The sequence below is a fragment of the Mya arenaria genome, chromosome 16 (genome assembly GCF_026914265.1).
Source record: "Mya arenaria isolate MELC-2E11 chromosome 16, ASM2691426v1".
Lineage (NCBI taxonomy): Eukaryota > Metazoa > Mollusca > Bivalvia > Myida > Myidae > Mya > Mya arenaria.
The window spans coordinates 40460929-40473946 of NC_069137.1; the positions used below are offsets into that span (position 1 = coordinate 40460929).

The window sequence follows — 13018 nt, forward strand, 5'->3', positions numbered from 1 at the left end:
TAACCATTTTGTATTGTTTGGGATTAACTAAAAAAGGTATTGTGCTATTTCATTATAACATACGTTAAACTGAATTATCCGTACGTAAATATAGACATACATGTTAAGCATGAGCTTCGTAATAAGCTTAATTGGTCGAAAACAAGTTAAAAAGGAAGCAGATCAGATGAATGCCGGTACTTATTACGGTGTCTCGGTTGTATATAATATATAACGACAACTAATCTATAGATACTAACCGTTTGTTTCAGTATTCAGTTACATATCTACTGAGTGAGCGCCAAACGTCATTTTTCACGTTTGGCGCAAATATATTTTTCTGTTCATTTTAATTATCACTCGTGAAATACCTTCTTTCCGTGTTCACAATGAGAAATATATTCCGATGTTTCACTGAAATGAACACATTTTATTTTATTTTATTTCTTAAAAGGGTTTAAATGACAATAATACACATGCTGCGATATATAGTATTACAATTTACTATAGAAAGTATTTAAAGTATTAGTAAAACTATCACGATATAAATATGGTCGGAGAATAAGTGGTAGGCAAAAAACACAAGCACAGCATTTTAGGGAAATTAAAAAGAATAATCGATGAAAGGAAAGTAAAATTAGTTTTGCCGTGAATGACACGCCCTGTGTTTTAGTAACGAGTACTACCAGTAACCACAGTACAGTACCGGAAGATTACAATCGGTGAAGGTGAACGTGAGACAAGAAAGTGTTTTCATGAATTCGTATTTTTATTTACAAATGAGTAACATTGAATAAAACATGAAGTAAAATATACAAAAAGGCTTTGTAGATGTTTTAAACGATTCAGGAAGAGTCATTACTATCACTACCATAAATGTTCAAATTATGCATAACGCGATTGGCATAAATTTTAAATCATCATTATCATCATTATCATCATCATCATCATCATCATCATCATCATCATCATCATCATCATCATCATCATCATCATCATCATCATCATCACCACCACCACAAAATAACTGGCATTCTCGTTATCTTATACTCGTTTACAGTTGTTACTTGTTCATGTTTCACTATAGGAAAGCTCCGTTTTCGTATAACTGGTTGAAAGTTATCCATATTACTCCCGTAAGATAACCTGATAGCGTCGCGATTAGATTCGTGTTGACCACGTCATTTACGCCATAATTATCTTAGTATCTAGTTAATTTTCGCGATACTTTTTTGTTAAGAGTCATATTATAAAACTAGAAACAGGCTTGAAAGTGCCCAGAACCGCCACCAATTACCATTCGTAGCTATATAACACTAACTAGTTATGGTTTGCAAATTTCACTTAATAATCAACATAATAACTGGTAAACCAAATATGGTTCGTGTTACCACTTATCTATAAATGCACTTTTGGCTTCTAGCAGTTACTGGTTATCTAGTTATGGTTTTGGAATTCCACTAAAATGTAACATATTAACTGGTAAACTAGATAAGATTCATGTAACCAGTGTAACCAGTTATAAATATAATAATTATAGTAATAATTAAATTCGTACATTTGGAGGACGAGTTTGATTTCTATATTGAGTTAAGTTATATTATTATGTAAAGCTAACAATTAATGAATTTACAGCATACATAATTAAAAAAGTTAATTGAGAGGATACGAAAAACAATACTTGTACAGGTTCATGTAATTGTGGGCTACTTTTGTGTACTACATTATCAAGATGTGTACAATGTACTGGTCAAGAATGCGATAGCACGAGAAATGTAATATATGCGAGTATTGACGAGCCTACCAGTTCACGTTCGCAACCTCCCTTATTACTCTGTATGTAAAGATTATTGTCAAGTTGATGCGTGCTCTGATGAGGCTGATATTGCTTTAATTGATACCTGTCAGGACAATAGTGAGGTCATGGCCATGTTAACTAGTTGAAGCCCAAAGTAGACTTGGGCTTCAGTAAACTCGTGTTTCACTGACCATTCCAAGGCGCTAATCCAGAGTGGTCTGATTGTGGTGTTTGTATCTGTGCATGTGGTGTTGGTATGTTTGTGTTTCTAGTTCGCTGTCATATGTGATCCTTGCTGTGTGCCCATTAGCATGGTTTACGTGTTTTACAAACTGGCGTGTCCATGTAGTTAACAGTGTATGCACTATGTTTGATTACATCTCTCTCAGACCATGAAGGTTCTTTTTCTAAGCTATTGTTGAAATTTATCGATGAGCAAATACTTTTTAATAATTGTTCTAAAATAAATAGCAAAAAATTTCAATTGTATACAATATTCTTATCAACATTTGTTTATTTTTTTTAATTTTCAGGTCAGGGTGTTTTTGTTTCAAAAAGTGAAACGAAATGGAACCAGTCTACATGTATTTTAGCAGAACCAGATATTATGTGTAGTAATGATGGCTCTTGCGTTGTTGAAAATGGTTTGGAATTCCTTAACAATATACACATTCCAGACAATGGAATTTGGATCGGATTTACCAAGACGTGGATAAGTTATGCTTATATTGGTAAGTTAATCTACGTACGTGCATAAATAATCATATAAAGACATCAAACCGCTTGACCGATTTTATAAGTATGCTATTCTTAACAAAACGTTTTTGAACGTTGAAAATAATTTAAATAATTTCATTGATATAGTGAAAAAAAATGTTTCGTTTTTAAGTATTAAAACAATGCCTGCAAACACGTTGAAGGGTGTTTCGATTGATGCATTTGAATTATTATCATTAAAGATGAAAGGCATTGTTTATATTTGTTGAGTATATTAAGCACGTGAAAACATACACTATTATATATGATGCCTATGGACTACATGACTATTCGAAAGGATTAATAAACAACAAACACGAAATATGCAAAAAAGTGACAAACCAGTCGACAACTTGAGAAAAAGCATAGAGTATACAAATGACATATCTGACGTACATTTTACATGTCCCTGACCCATTGCATACTGTATACATATGCCGTAGCAGAAGCGAATGTACATATCCCTGACCCATTGTATAAGGTATACACATGACTTAGCAGACGTGCATTGTACATATCCTTGGCCCATTGTTTATTGCATACACACAGCGTAGCAGAATCTCATTGTACATATCCCTGACTTAATGTATATTGTTTATACATGACTTAGCAGACTTGAATTGTTATCCTTGACCCATTGTATAGTGTATACACATAACGTAGCAGAAGTTCATTTTTCATGTCCTTGATCGATTCTATTTTGTATACAAATGGCGAAAAAGAAGTTCATTTCATATGTCCCTGGCCCATTAAATATTGTATAAACACGACTTAGCAGACGTTCATTTTACATAACACATGCCTTAGCAGACGTTCATTTTACATGTCTCTGACCCATTAAATATGGTATACAAATGACTTAGCAGACGTTCAATGTACATTTCCCTGACCCATTGTATAGTGTATATACATTACTAAGGAGACGTGTATTGTACATTTTCCTGAGCCATTGAAATACAAATATCATGATTATCGTTCGATTCCCATAAGTCCATAATGTGTCCGTCTATAGAACTGGAATGCGTGTTAAAAATATTTGCATTGAAGTATTTTTTTTCCATTATTCCTCTTAAACATTGTGCAACGAAAAATTGAAATACAACTTTTACATACTGGAACATCAATATCAAACATCAATTGTGCCGAAAAGTCTCTCAAAGGAGATATCTAAACACACACACATATTAATATTTGTCCCTTAACATTAAGGGACCAAAATGTCCGATGTTTTAATAAAAGCCGTATTGTCTAGCATCCCGAATGACGATGCACTTTTGTAAAATCTTGCTAGGAGAGACTGAAATATAAATTTGTAGAACAGATGCAAATGTGTGTACAAAATATGTCCCAATAAAAACTGTGTTGGTGTATGAAATGTATTTTTTTGAAATCAACAGATGAAACCACGCTGGTTCTGATTCTCGATTTGTTAAAGTTAGTCCATGGAGGCTCTGTATATTAAAGCTTTGCTGAAATGTATTATTATTCACGGCTGTTTGAATATCTTACATTCTATAAGCAAACATTTTTGTTTTGAAGGATGTAATCAAGTGACTGTTGGAGTCGAATATTCTGTTTCAACTCTTGGGGAATGTAGACGTACAACAGGTTGCCAAACGTTCGGAATCAGAAATTCAACAGTGGTGAGTAATTCACTAACAACTAAGCATAGCATAACGTTCTTTATTTTTATATTCAAACCATACCGCTATATTAAAACAAACGGATATAATTTAAACGAATATTCATACCACGGAAGACAGCTTCTCCAAGAAATCAAAATTCTAGTCTCGCAACGTTTTGAAAGCGTTGTACTACATAATGTTTGTTTTCTAAAAGCGTTGTGTGAATTGTTGGTGCTTGTTTGTTCTTTGTGCCTTTAATTTCTTTAGGCTGCAGCACTTGTCTTTGTAATTTTAATTGTCTTTGCAATCGAATGCCAGACTGTTAATAACACCATATGTAGCCTTGCAAAGTTCGGAATAGGTCATCTGTATACAGTTTATCAAAACATGAATTTGAAGTTTCAAAAACGTCAGAATGATAGTTGAAGGCAAGTTTTGTTCAGTCGAAAAATAGAACCATACTATCTACAAGTTCGGCTTAATCTGCAAATAACAAACAAATGTTTTAATGTATGTCTTAAGGTAAAAAGCGTGATAATTGTGTGAGCTTGATACAAGTGATTTCAATTTGAATTCAGTCAAACCTCCTACAATTAGGCTGACGTTACACGAAACCGGAAGAGCTCCTGACTTTCCTGTATTCAATAAGACCATGAAACTACAAAATTCAGCCCTGTAGGAAAACAATCTAATATGAATGTGTTTCTTTTTTAATTTATTTAGTGATTTCTTTTCTTAATTTCGTTAAGGAATGTTTTAGTTGATTAAACGATTTCATATTGATACATTTTTACAAACAATAATACAAGCAGTAATCTGACTTAATATTAGGCAAATACAAGCTTTCGGTTAAAACTGTGACCGACTGTTTATTTAATACCTAAAATTTTGTACTTCTGTAGCTTAATCTCATGCATGGTATCTATATATCATCGAAAACATCAAAATAACAATATAAGCTCACCTAGTAGCCAAACAATTAGTGAATACACTATGTAAGGGCAGAATGCTAATCGACACTACAAGAGAGAGATACAACATTTAAACTATATATACCTTACATTCCTTTAAATGCTTAATAAATAAATCTTGGGATTACCACTTTGGCATAACCTTACTGCATTTATTAAGAACTATTTCAGGGACTAAGATGTAAGTGTGCCAGTAACATACATGTACATTCGGGGACATGTAGAAGGAAATGCGAAGAAGCGGACCAATATCCTTGTGGTGACATATTCGACACAAATATGTTCTCAATTTATGCAGTTGAAAATGGTACTAGTAACGTTATTTTATTATTGTTTTAAGTTCAAGTTCAAAATTACAGTGAAACATAGTCCATATGTTATTTCATTAAATGGTTACAAAGCAGATATTGACATGACAAAATATTTTTGAAAAGTACGGATGTCTTTTTTTCGACAAGGTTACAAATGATACTGCCCCACACCATAAAAAATGAATGAAAATAAACACATAAACTAGACGGAATAAAAATACGTATAAGGCCTAAAGTTTAAAGAGGTGTCAGTGAAAAACAACATGATCTTTCGTTTTTATATTGATTTCACAAGGCTGTTTACAACCTTTATGATAAAAATATGATTTACGGAATGCATGTGTATCAATTAAACGAAGTCAGACCCGTATTGACGTACTTTGTATATGCCTGCTAAATCAACCGTTATCTTTCAGTTCCTCCTAGTAGCAATTCACAGGACAAAAAAAAGAACTGTCTACTGTTCTATTATGGATATAGTGGACAAGGACATGATTTCCATTGGAGTTCATGCAATTTAACCCCCTATCCAGCGCTATTATGCAGCGGCACAAACTATTTAGGTAAATAGTTTTGCTTTGTCGTTATTCCGCACATTGATTCTATGGCAGGCGTCGCATTCAAATTTCAAAATGTATCTACCACGCTGGAAGAAATGAAAATAATTATAGCATAAAATTGTTTACTTCTTTGAGGTAATTTAAATAAAACATGTGCTTTGAAATTAATTCGGCCAAAAGCTATATACTAGGCAAGCATTGCTCTGATTACTGAAAAACTTCTTGACATGCTATATAATTTTATTGTTACAAGCATTATGATTGCATACTTCTAGTGTCTTTTTACTTTTTGTTGGTTTTTATGTTTTTATTGGAAGGCCCAACTTTACCAACGGGACGAATTAGACCAAATTTGGCATGGCTTGATGTTAAACAGTTTCGTAGCCAAACAATTGCACATCATTATAATAACTATGTGATATAAGATAAATGACGGTCTAGAGCTTGAGGAACCTACGGAAAAATACTGGCACTTTCTTCATGTGTAACCCATATAGAACAGTTATAAGTCTTACATATTTTAAATTGTTTTTCAAATACACTATCATATTTTAGATCAAAACCAAATTGCGTACGCATATACAACTTAAAAATGGGCTATGGCTGTTGAACACTGCTTCGTTGGAAAACACTTCCCTGCAACAATACAAAGTATTATAAATGCGCAGTTCACATATCAGAACGCCATGGACTACTGGACAGGAATAATAAAAACAGAATCAATAACATCTTTGTCTTCCATGTTAGGTATGAAATTATTTTAATTATCAATGTTATTTGAGTTTATAATATGTGTAGGCTACAAAATTGTAGTCATGACCCTCTTTGTGTTTACGAAGTAATTCTCATTCTTGAAATTAAGTCTGGCGCAAACCTTGAAATTGAATTAAATTAAAACTTGAATCACGGAGGTTGTGCATAATGTAGCAAATGTATCACTGCCCCTTGAATTAATCATATGTGTGTAGCCTCTAAAAGAATTGAATGGAGCATAGATATATTTCAATACGAAGCTTTATAGACAATTTGTACGAATACTGACTCAAAAAATAGTCCATAACTTAACAACGTACTATTAAATTGAATCAATTAAAACAAGAACAATATCATGTGTTGAGTTACACTTTTCACAGTGAAAGAGTTGTAACCGTTATATAAATATTTCTAAAGTTAAACATTTGGCCCGAATAATAAATAGGAAACCACTAAAATGAATTCAAAATAACGTAGAATGTTATATATCCACATGTTAATATAATTTACGAGCTCATTTCCCCACGTGTAAATAATTGTATAAATAAAGTTGTCCTGTATGTATCGGAAAAACAAAATACCTCTTTTTACTTAAAAAAACAGAATGGTAACTATCTTGGACACGCCAGGTAGCCAACAATTTAATGTAGACCAAATTTAAAGGTAAATTGGAAGATTTATAGATGCCAATGTTTTTAATACATTTTGCATCACTGCTAGAAGTAAGGGCCATGAATTTTCGTATCAACGATATATGGCAATGTGAAGTTGGACAAATTGTAAGAGAAACAGTTCTGATGATTTTAAGGTCGAATATGAATGTTTCAAATAACTCCTTTAGATGCATTGAAAGGCAGACATCGTTTCCGTATGGATAATGAAACGTATGTTTTGGTAAATATACGTCACTACGACAAACAATACATACATTGTTGTTTCTTAATTTTAATAAACTTTAAACATTAAAATTAAACACATATGCCATACTCCCATACAGGTTCACTCTTCAATATTAGCTCATATAATATACATAATACAATCATAATAAATGCCACTGAACAAGATGAGAACATTATTACGTCATAAATGACTGTATTATGACGTAATTGTATGTCGCGTGACTACTAATTTGTTCTACAGATACATTAAACATATCAACCTATTTAATTACTTTTAAAAATATATGATCAAAATTGAATCTGTTTAGTTTGGACCATTCCTCGTGCTATCTTTACTGATTCATTTCCTTACAGATAATAGGACCAATTCACCTGTAACGTATGCATATGTGGAGCAGATAAACAAGACCTTAAACGTCAGATTTGCTAACGAAGGTGAATCGAGAAAAAGTTTGTGCGCAGGAGGTAAAGGTTAGTTTAGCATGAAGAACATTTGCAAATAGTAAATGTTTGAGTGTATGGCGGTCTAGCTTTCGTAAATCCATTTAAATTGCCTGTGAGTTCATGATTTTCACTGACCGTTACAAGAAGTTTTACGGTATATTCATTGATAAAGTTGAGTCGAGAAAAGGTCTATATAGGCATGGGGTAAATATAACTATTGCAGGTATAACTTGTGAAAATGATGCAGTTGCGGTCATCGCGGTCATTTACAGGTTGAACGTTCGTAAACCAGTTTTTATGCTAAGTGATTCATTTTCTCACTGTCATATCGTAATTACATCATTAACAATGAAGATAGTTCGATAGTTGTGTGAAGTTCGTTGTCTTGTATCATTATTTGTCTTGTTTTGTGCTTTTCCGGTCTTTATGTTTCAGCTTTTTTACAGGATTTTCAATACATCTTTGGCTTCTGTGCTTGTCACTGTGGTTTTCATTATTTTGGTATAGACAGGAATGAAGAAAGATATGTCTTGATGAACTCCACAAGTTATAGAGATTTTACATAAAAAGTTGCAATGATTATTCGAATTTTTATTGTATCAAATTTGTTTCCGTTTTGGTTGCGGATTTTCATGTTTTCACCTTTATTTATTTCCTATGATAGATAATTTTCTTTGGCTTCATATCATGGTTTGGAATGCTCCAGATATATCTACCATATTATGTGTCTATCAAATGTTTGATCTACATCGACTTTCATCCAAGTTTATCTTTTAGTTGGCATTAAACTCCGGCTTGTAAAACTGTGACTTTAAAGGCGCACACTATAGGATGATGCGAACATTGTAACAGTAATGATTGTCCATAGACAACGGCTACTAGTGATCTGTCCTAGAATTCAAGATCAATGAATTGAATATTCGTTGCTAAGTACTAAACTTAACACTGAGCTATGACTTTAAAGAAGCACTAATTAGGTTGATACAATTACAATTGTTTGTCATTTTCATGCACGTTTATATTTATTCATTTGACTTAAATGATTAAATAAAGCTACGATTTGTGCACATATAAAAACATCATAGCGATTATATGGCGCTTTTTTAACTTGGGAATTTGCGGCTATTAATTGAGAAAATAATATATATAAAGGCTTATATCTTTGTTATGTATACTATATATTTAAATTATCCTAACCAATAGTGCCTTTAATTATAAAACTAGCAACAAATTGATAAAAAATACAGGAAAAAAACCAGTAGGAAATTATTTGTGTAAAGGCCCACGAACCCAGAACAGGCTTAAAGGCAGTACAGGCTTAAAACGTTATGTATTAATGTGATAATTTTCAGATGGCACATCACAATTACCCGCAACAACGACACGAGAATCACAACCAACTTATTCGGTATCAACCACAACCCAAGTCACTATTTCTAAAGGTTATTTAATTATTAAATTAAAACTTTTAATAACTCTCATATATTGTGTCCCTTAACAAATAGAGTCTCTTTTCCTAAAATAAACTATAAGTTCAGGACATATAAAAGTTAGTGAGCCTTGGAGTTCTAACACACATATTCCCTGGACGATCTCAATAAAATTGTGTATCATATAACGATTTTCGAATAATTTTGAGCAATGCCTTTTCCGGTAAAGTAATATAAAACACATCAAGGTCAGGCTTTTACGCATCATATGGTTCAAATGTTGTGTTTTCTGTGGTAATTTTCAGGTGGCACATCTCGAATATCCACGATTACTACACGAGAAACAGAATCAAGTTATTTGAGGTCAACCACAACACAAGTCAAAAGTAGAAAAGGTTGTTAAATTATAAATTTAAAACTTTAAAGAACTTTCATCTATTGTGGTTCCCAACAATAGAGTATATACAGCATCTTGTCTTAAAATAAACTATGGCAAGTTCAGGCGATATGTCAGCGAGCCTCGGTGGCCTTACTTTTACATTCCCTGGACGATTGTAATACAATTGTGTATTATATGACGAGTTTCGGAATATTTTGATCACATGCCACTTTCGGGAAAATAATGAAAAACATATCCAGGTCAGGCTTTTACGTAGTATATGGTTTACATGCTGTGTTTTGTATGATAAATTTCAGATGACACATCGGCAACACCCTCAATATCGGCAGAGACACAGCTGAGTACGTTTTCAACATCAATCACAACAGAAGTCGAGAGTGCAAAAGGTTACTGAGAAATTCTGGAATACATTTGGTTCCCCATTATTCATAGAACATACAACACCTATTTAAATAATACACACTTTATTATTCAGCATGTTAAGGAAAGGTGATATTGGCATCGATAGAACGATCGATCAATGTTTGTTATTGGGACTGTAGTTAGGTTTGAGACATGTTGCGATTGATCAGGGGTTGTTAATACGAGAGACCCTTAGTTTATGGGTAAATGGATATATATTCGTGAATATTGCTTCAACCGCGATGCGGTTAGTGAGCTTTTGACATCTCAGTCCATAATACCCTACGACCGACCCGTCATTGGGGCTCGACTGCTACACGGCATAGGCCCTTCCACAAACTCTTGACAGTCTTTAAGCTAATCAATGTGTATTCCCTAGAATATTCTATTTGTTTTCTTGTAGATTGAATTTGTAAAGAATTGGTCTAATCCCATGTTAAAAGTCAATTATACATCACAATTTAACATATGCCTTGCGTGGATAGTAATACGTCATGACCATCCATAACATAAATTCATTTGAATGTGCCCGCGTTAAATATAATGTATCAAACGCTTTAAGATGAACTAACAAAACACTTCAACGTCGTTGCGACACAAATTCGCTATGACTTTGCTCTACTGGAACACGTCAATAAGCAAAATGCAAATACATTTTCAACTATTTCAGCCACGTCGTTGCATTCAAGATAACCAAGTTCGAAATTTATTCACATTTTATTGTAGCAATATAGATGAGCTTGCTTTTCAAACACATTTTGTATTGCAGTTTACTTTAAAAGTCACCAAAAACGTTTGTTCTGTTTGATTGAAAGTGCAGTCAAAGAGGTTTAAAGATGTTTCTGTCAATATGTCCTTTACGAATGAGTGTAAATACAAAACATTCCATGACCCCCCACTAATTTGAAACATCATTACATCCGAAAGTAAGAATTATTTATGTGTAAATGAAATCCGATCGTTTTTGGGTGTGTTTTCCCATCAACACTGAATAGAACAAATATTTTTTGCTTTCCACAAATAAGTTTGTTGCTACTTTGAACATGAAAAACTAGTCCGATGTTTGCAAATAAATCGCCATCATTTCTATAATTACAGGGCCATCTACTTTAATAGCTGTCGGTGTTTCTATTGCTGTCATACATCTTGTTGCTGTAGTACTTGCAGTTATGATTTGGAGAAAGTAAGGCTATCTTTCGTAAAACATCCGTATAACTAGTATGTATTGAGGTGAAATTAATTGATGAAGTACACTGAGAAAAATACCTCATTTTGAGATATGTTTTAGAACCAACTATCTTGTATATTAGTATATTTAAGCAATGTATTTTGTTCTTGTTTTATTCTGATGTTCCAGATAAAGATGCCTTTTAATATGCACATGGTCAATAACCGTTGAACAATTGTCGGTTTGCATGAACGAAAAATGAACAAGAAAGGCATTTAGGTTGTGAAACATTTTCATTACAGGTGAAGAAATTAGCAGTGCAAGATTAAATAATTTAAGAATGGTCATACTTTCTTTCGAATGGTAAACTACTAGAATACCCAATAGAACACATATTCACATACACTTACTTACATTCGATTGAATAGGCATTTATAGCAGTATAATACGATACTTTGCAGGGGCATGCTCAGGACGTGCTTTAAAAACACTGTGATAGAAAAGACTACCGCAGAGGTGTCCACTGCTGTGGCCAATCAACAACGTGTTGAATACGTTAACACAACAAGTGATGGCATGCACAGAAATACTAAAGACACAAGGGACGCTCAAACTTATGAGAAACTTAACATGACTACGAGTTCAGACAACTATCTTTCAATCCAAGAGATTGATGCAGATCGCCACTTTTATCAAAACACATGAATGTAAAAAAAAACTCTTGCATTTTAAGTATATATCATTATTTCGTTCCATTTGTTAGCTTATTTCAACCATATTATTTATATACACATTTATAGAATGTCACAAGATATAACGTTTCAGAATTCAACATAATGATGCATATATATATGTTCAAATTACTCTTATATTTTGTTCAAACCTGGCTCAATACATGCGCATAATACAACCTTGTTTCTGTAGTTTTCATTGCATTATCAAATAATTATAATAGTATCAAATTTGTTTAAGTTCGATATACGATGGTAATTAGTTTTACCGAGAAATTGCAGTCACGAGTGGCAAATGAGGTTTTTGGCGATCTCGGCTAAAGTACATTTTGATTTAATATACGTTAAATTATAAGTCTTTATTTTTCCCAAAAAAAAACTTGTGAACATATGAAAAGACACAAACATACTGAACATTTCTTTTACAATGACGAGTAAGAATATATGTGATCATTGTGATACGAAAAGAGTGGATATTGATTGTTCACTTTTTTGTCTTAAATTCATAAACGCTAGATTCATTTATTGATCTTTCAGCTATATATATACATGCTTTGAAAAATTATAACATCAAAACGCTAAGCTTTACACTAACTTTCATACCAATGTTTAATGCTGTTACTGGTTCTAAAAGGGCTAATTGTTGTATACATGCAATACACTATGGGCATATTTTCCTCCAAAGCGGCATTATTAAACGTATCAGAAACACATAATGGCATTGTGTCTTTCCATTCTCTTTTCGACCCTGCTTTAAAAGCTGGGTTGTCACATTTTAAATCATTTTTCGA

General features: G+C 32.9%; 1 protein-coding gene across 2 annotated transcripts; it reads left to right on the plus strand.

Annotated features, from left to right (window-relative positions):
- The first annotated feature begins 5298 nt into the window (after positions 1-5298).
- Positions 5299-12943, plus strand: LOC128221017 (uncharacterized). Of its 2 annotated transcripts, none has more exons than XM_052929413.1 (9): positions 5299-5436; positions 5857-6003; positions 6556-6747; positions 8007-8123; positions 9449-9538; positions 9832-9921; positions 10223-10312; positions 11427-11511; positions 11958-12943. In XM_052929413.1, the coding sequence occupies exons 3-9, from the start codon at positions 6600-6602 to the stop codon at positions 12199-12201; spliced, it is 864 nt and encodes a 287-aa protein (XP_052785373.1). In that variant the 5' UTR covers positions 5299-5436; positions 5857-6003; positions 6556-6599; the 3' UTR covers positions 12202-12943. The 2 variants fall into 2 exon arrangements, with proteins under 2 accessions (XP_052785373.1, XP_052785374.1); XM_052929414.1 differs by having other exon boundaries at positions 10223-10267.
- The last annotated feature ends 75 nt before the right edge of the window (positions 12944-13018 follow it).

Bases quoted from the DNA above. Each gene is read 5' to 3' on its own strand.
- LOC128221017 (XM_052929413.1), top strand. From the start codon at position 6,600: ATGGCTGTTGAACACTGCTTCGTTGGAAAACACTTCCCTGCAACAATA. The intron at 6,748-8,006 runs GTATGAAATTAT...ATTTCCTTACAG, and splicing joins ATCTTTGTCTTCCATGTTAG to ATAATAGGACCAATTCACCT. The intron at 8,124-9,448 runs GTTAGTTTAGCA...GATAATTTTCAG, and splicing joins TTTGTGCGCAGGAGGTAAAG to ATGGCACATCACAATTACCC.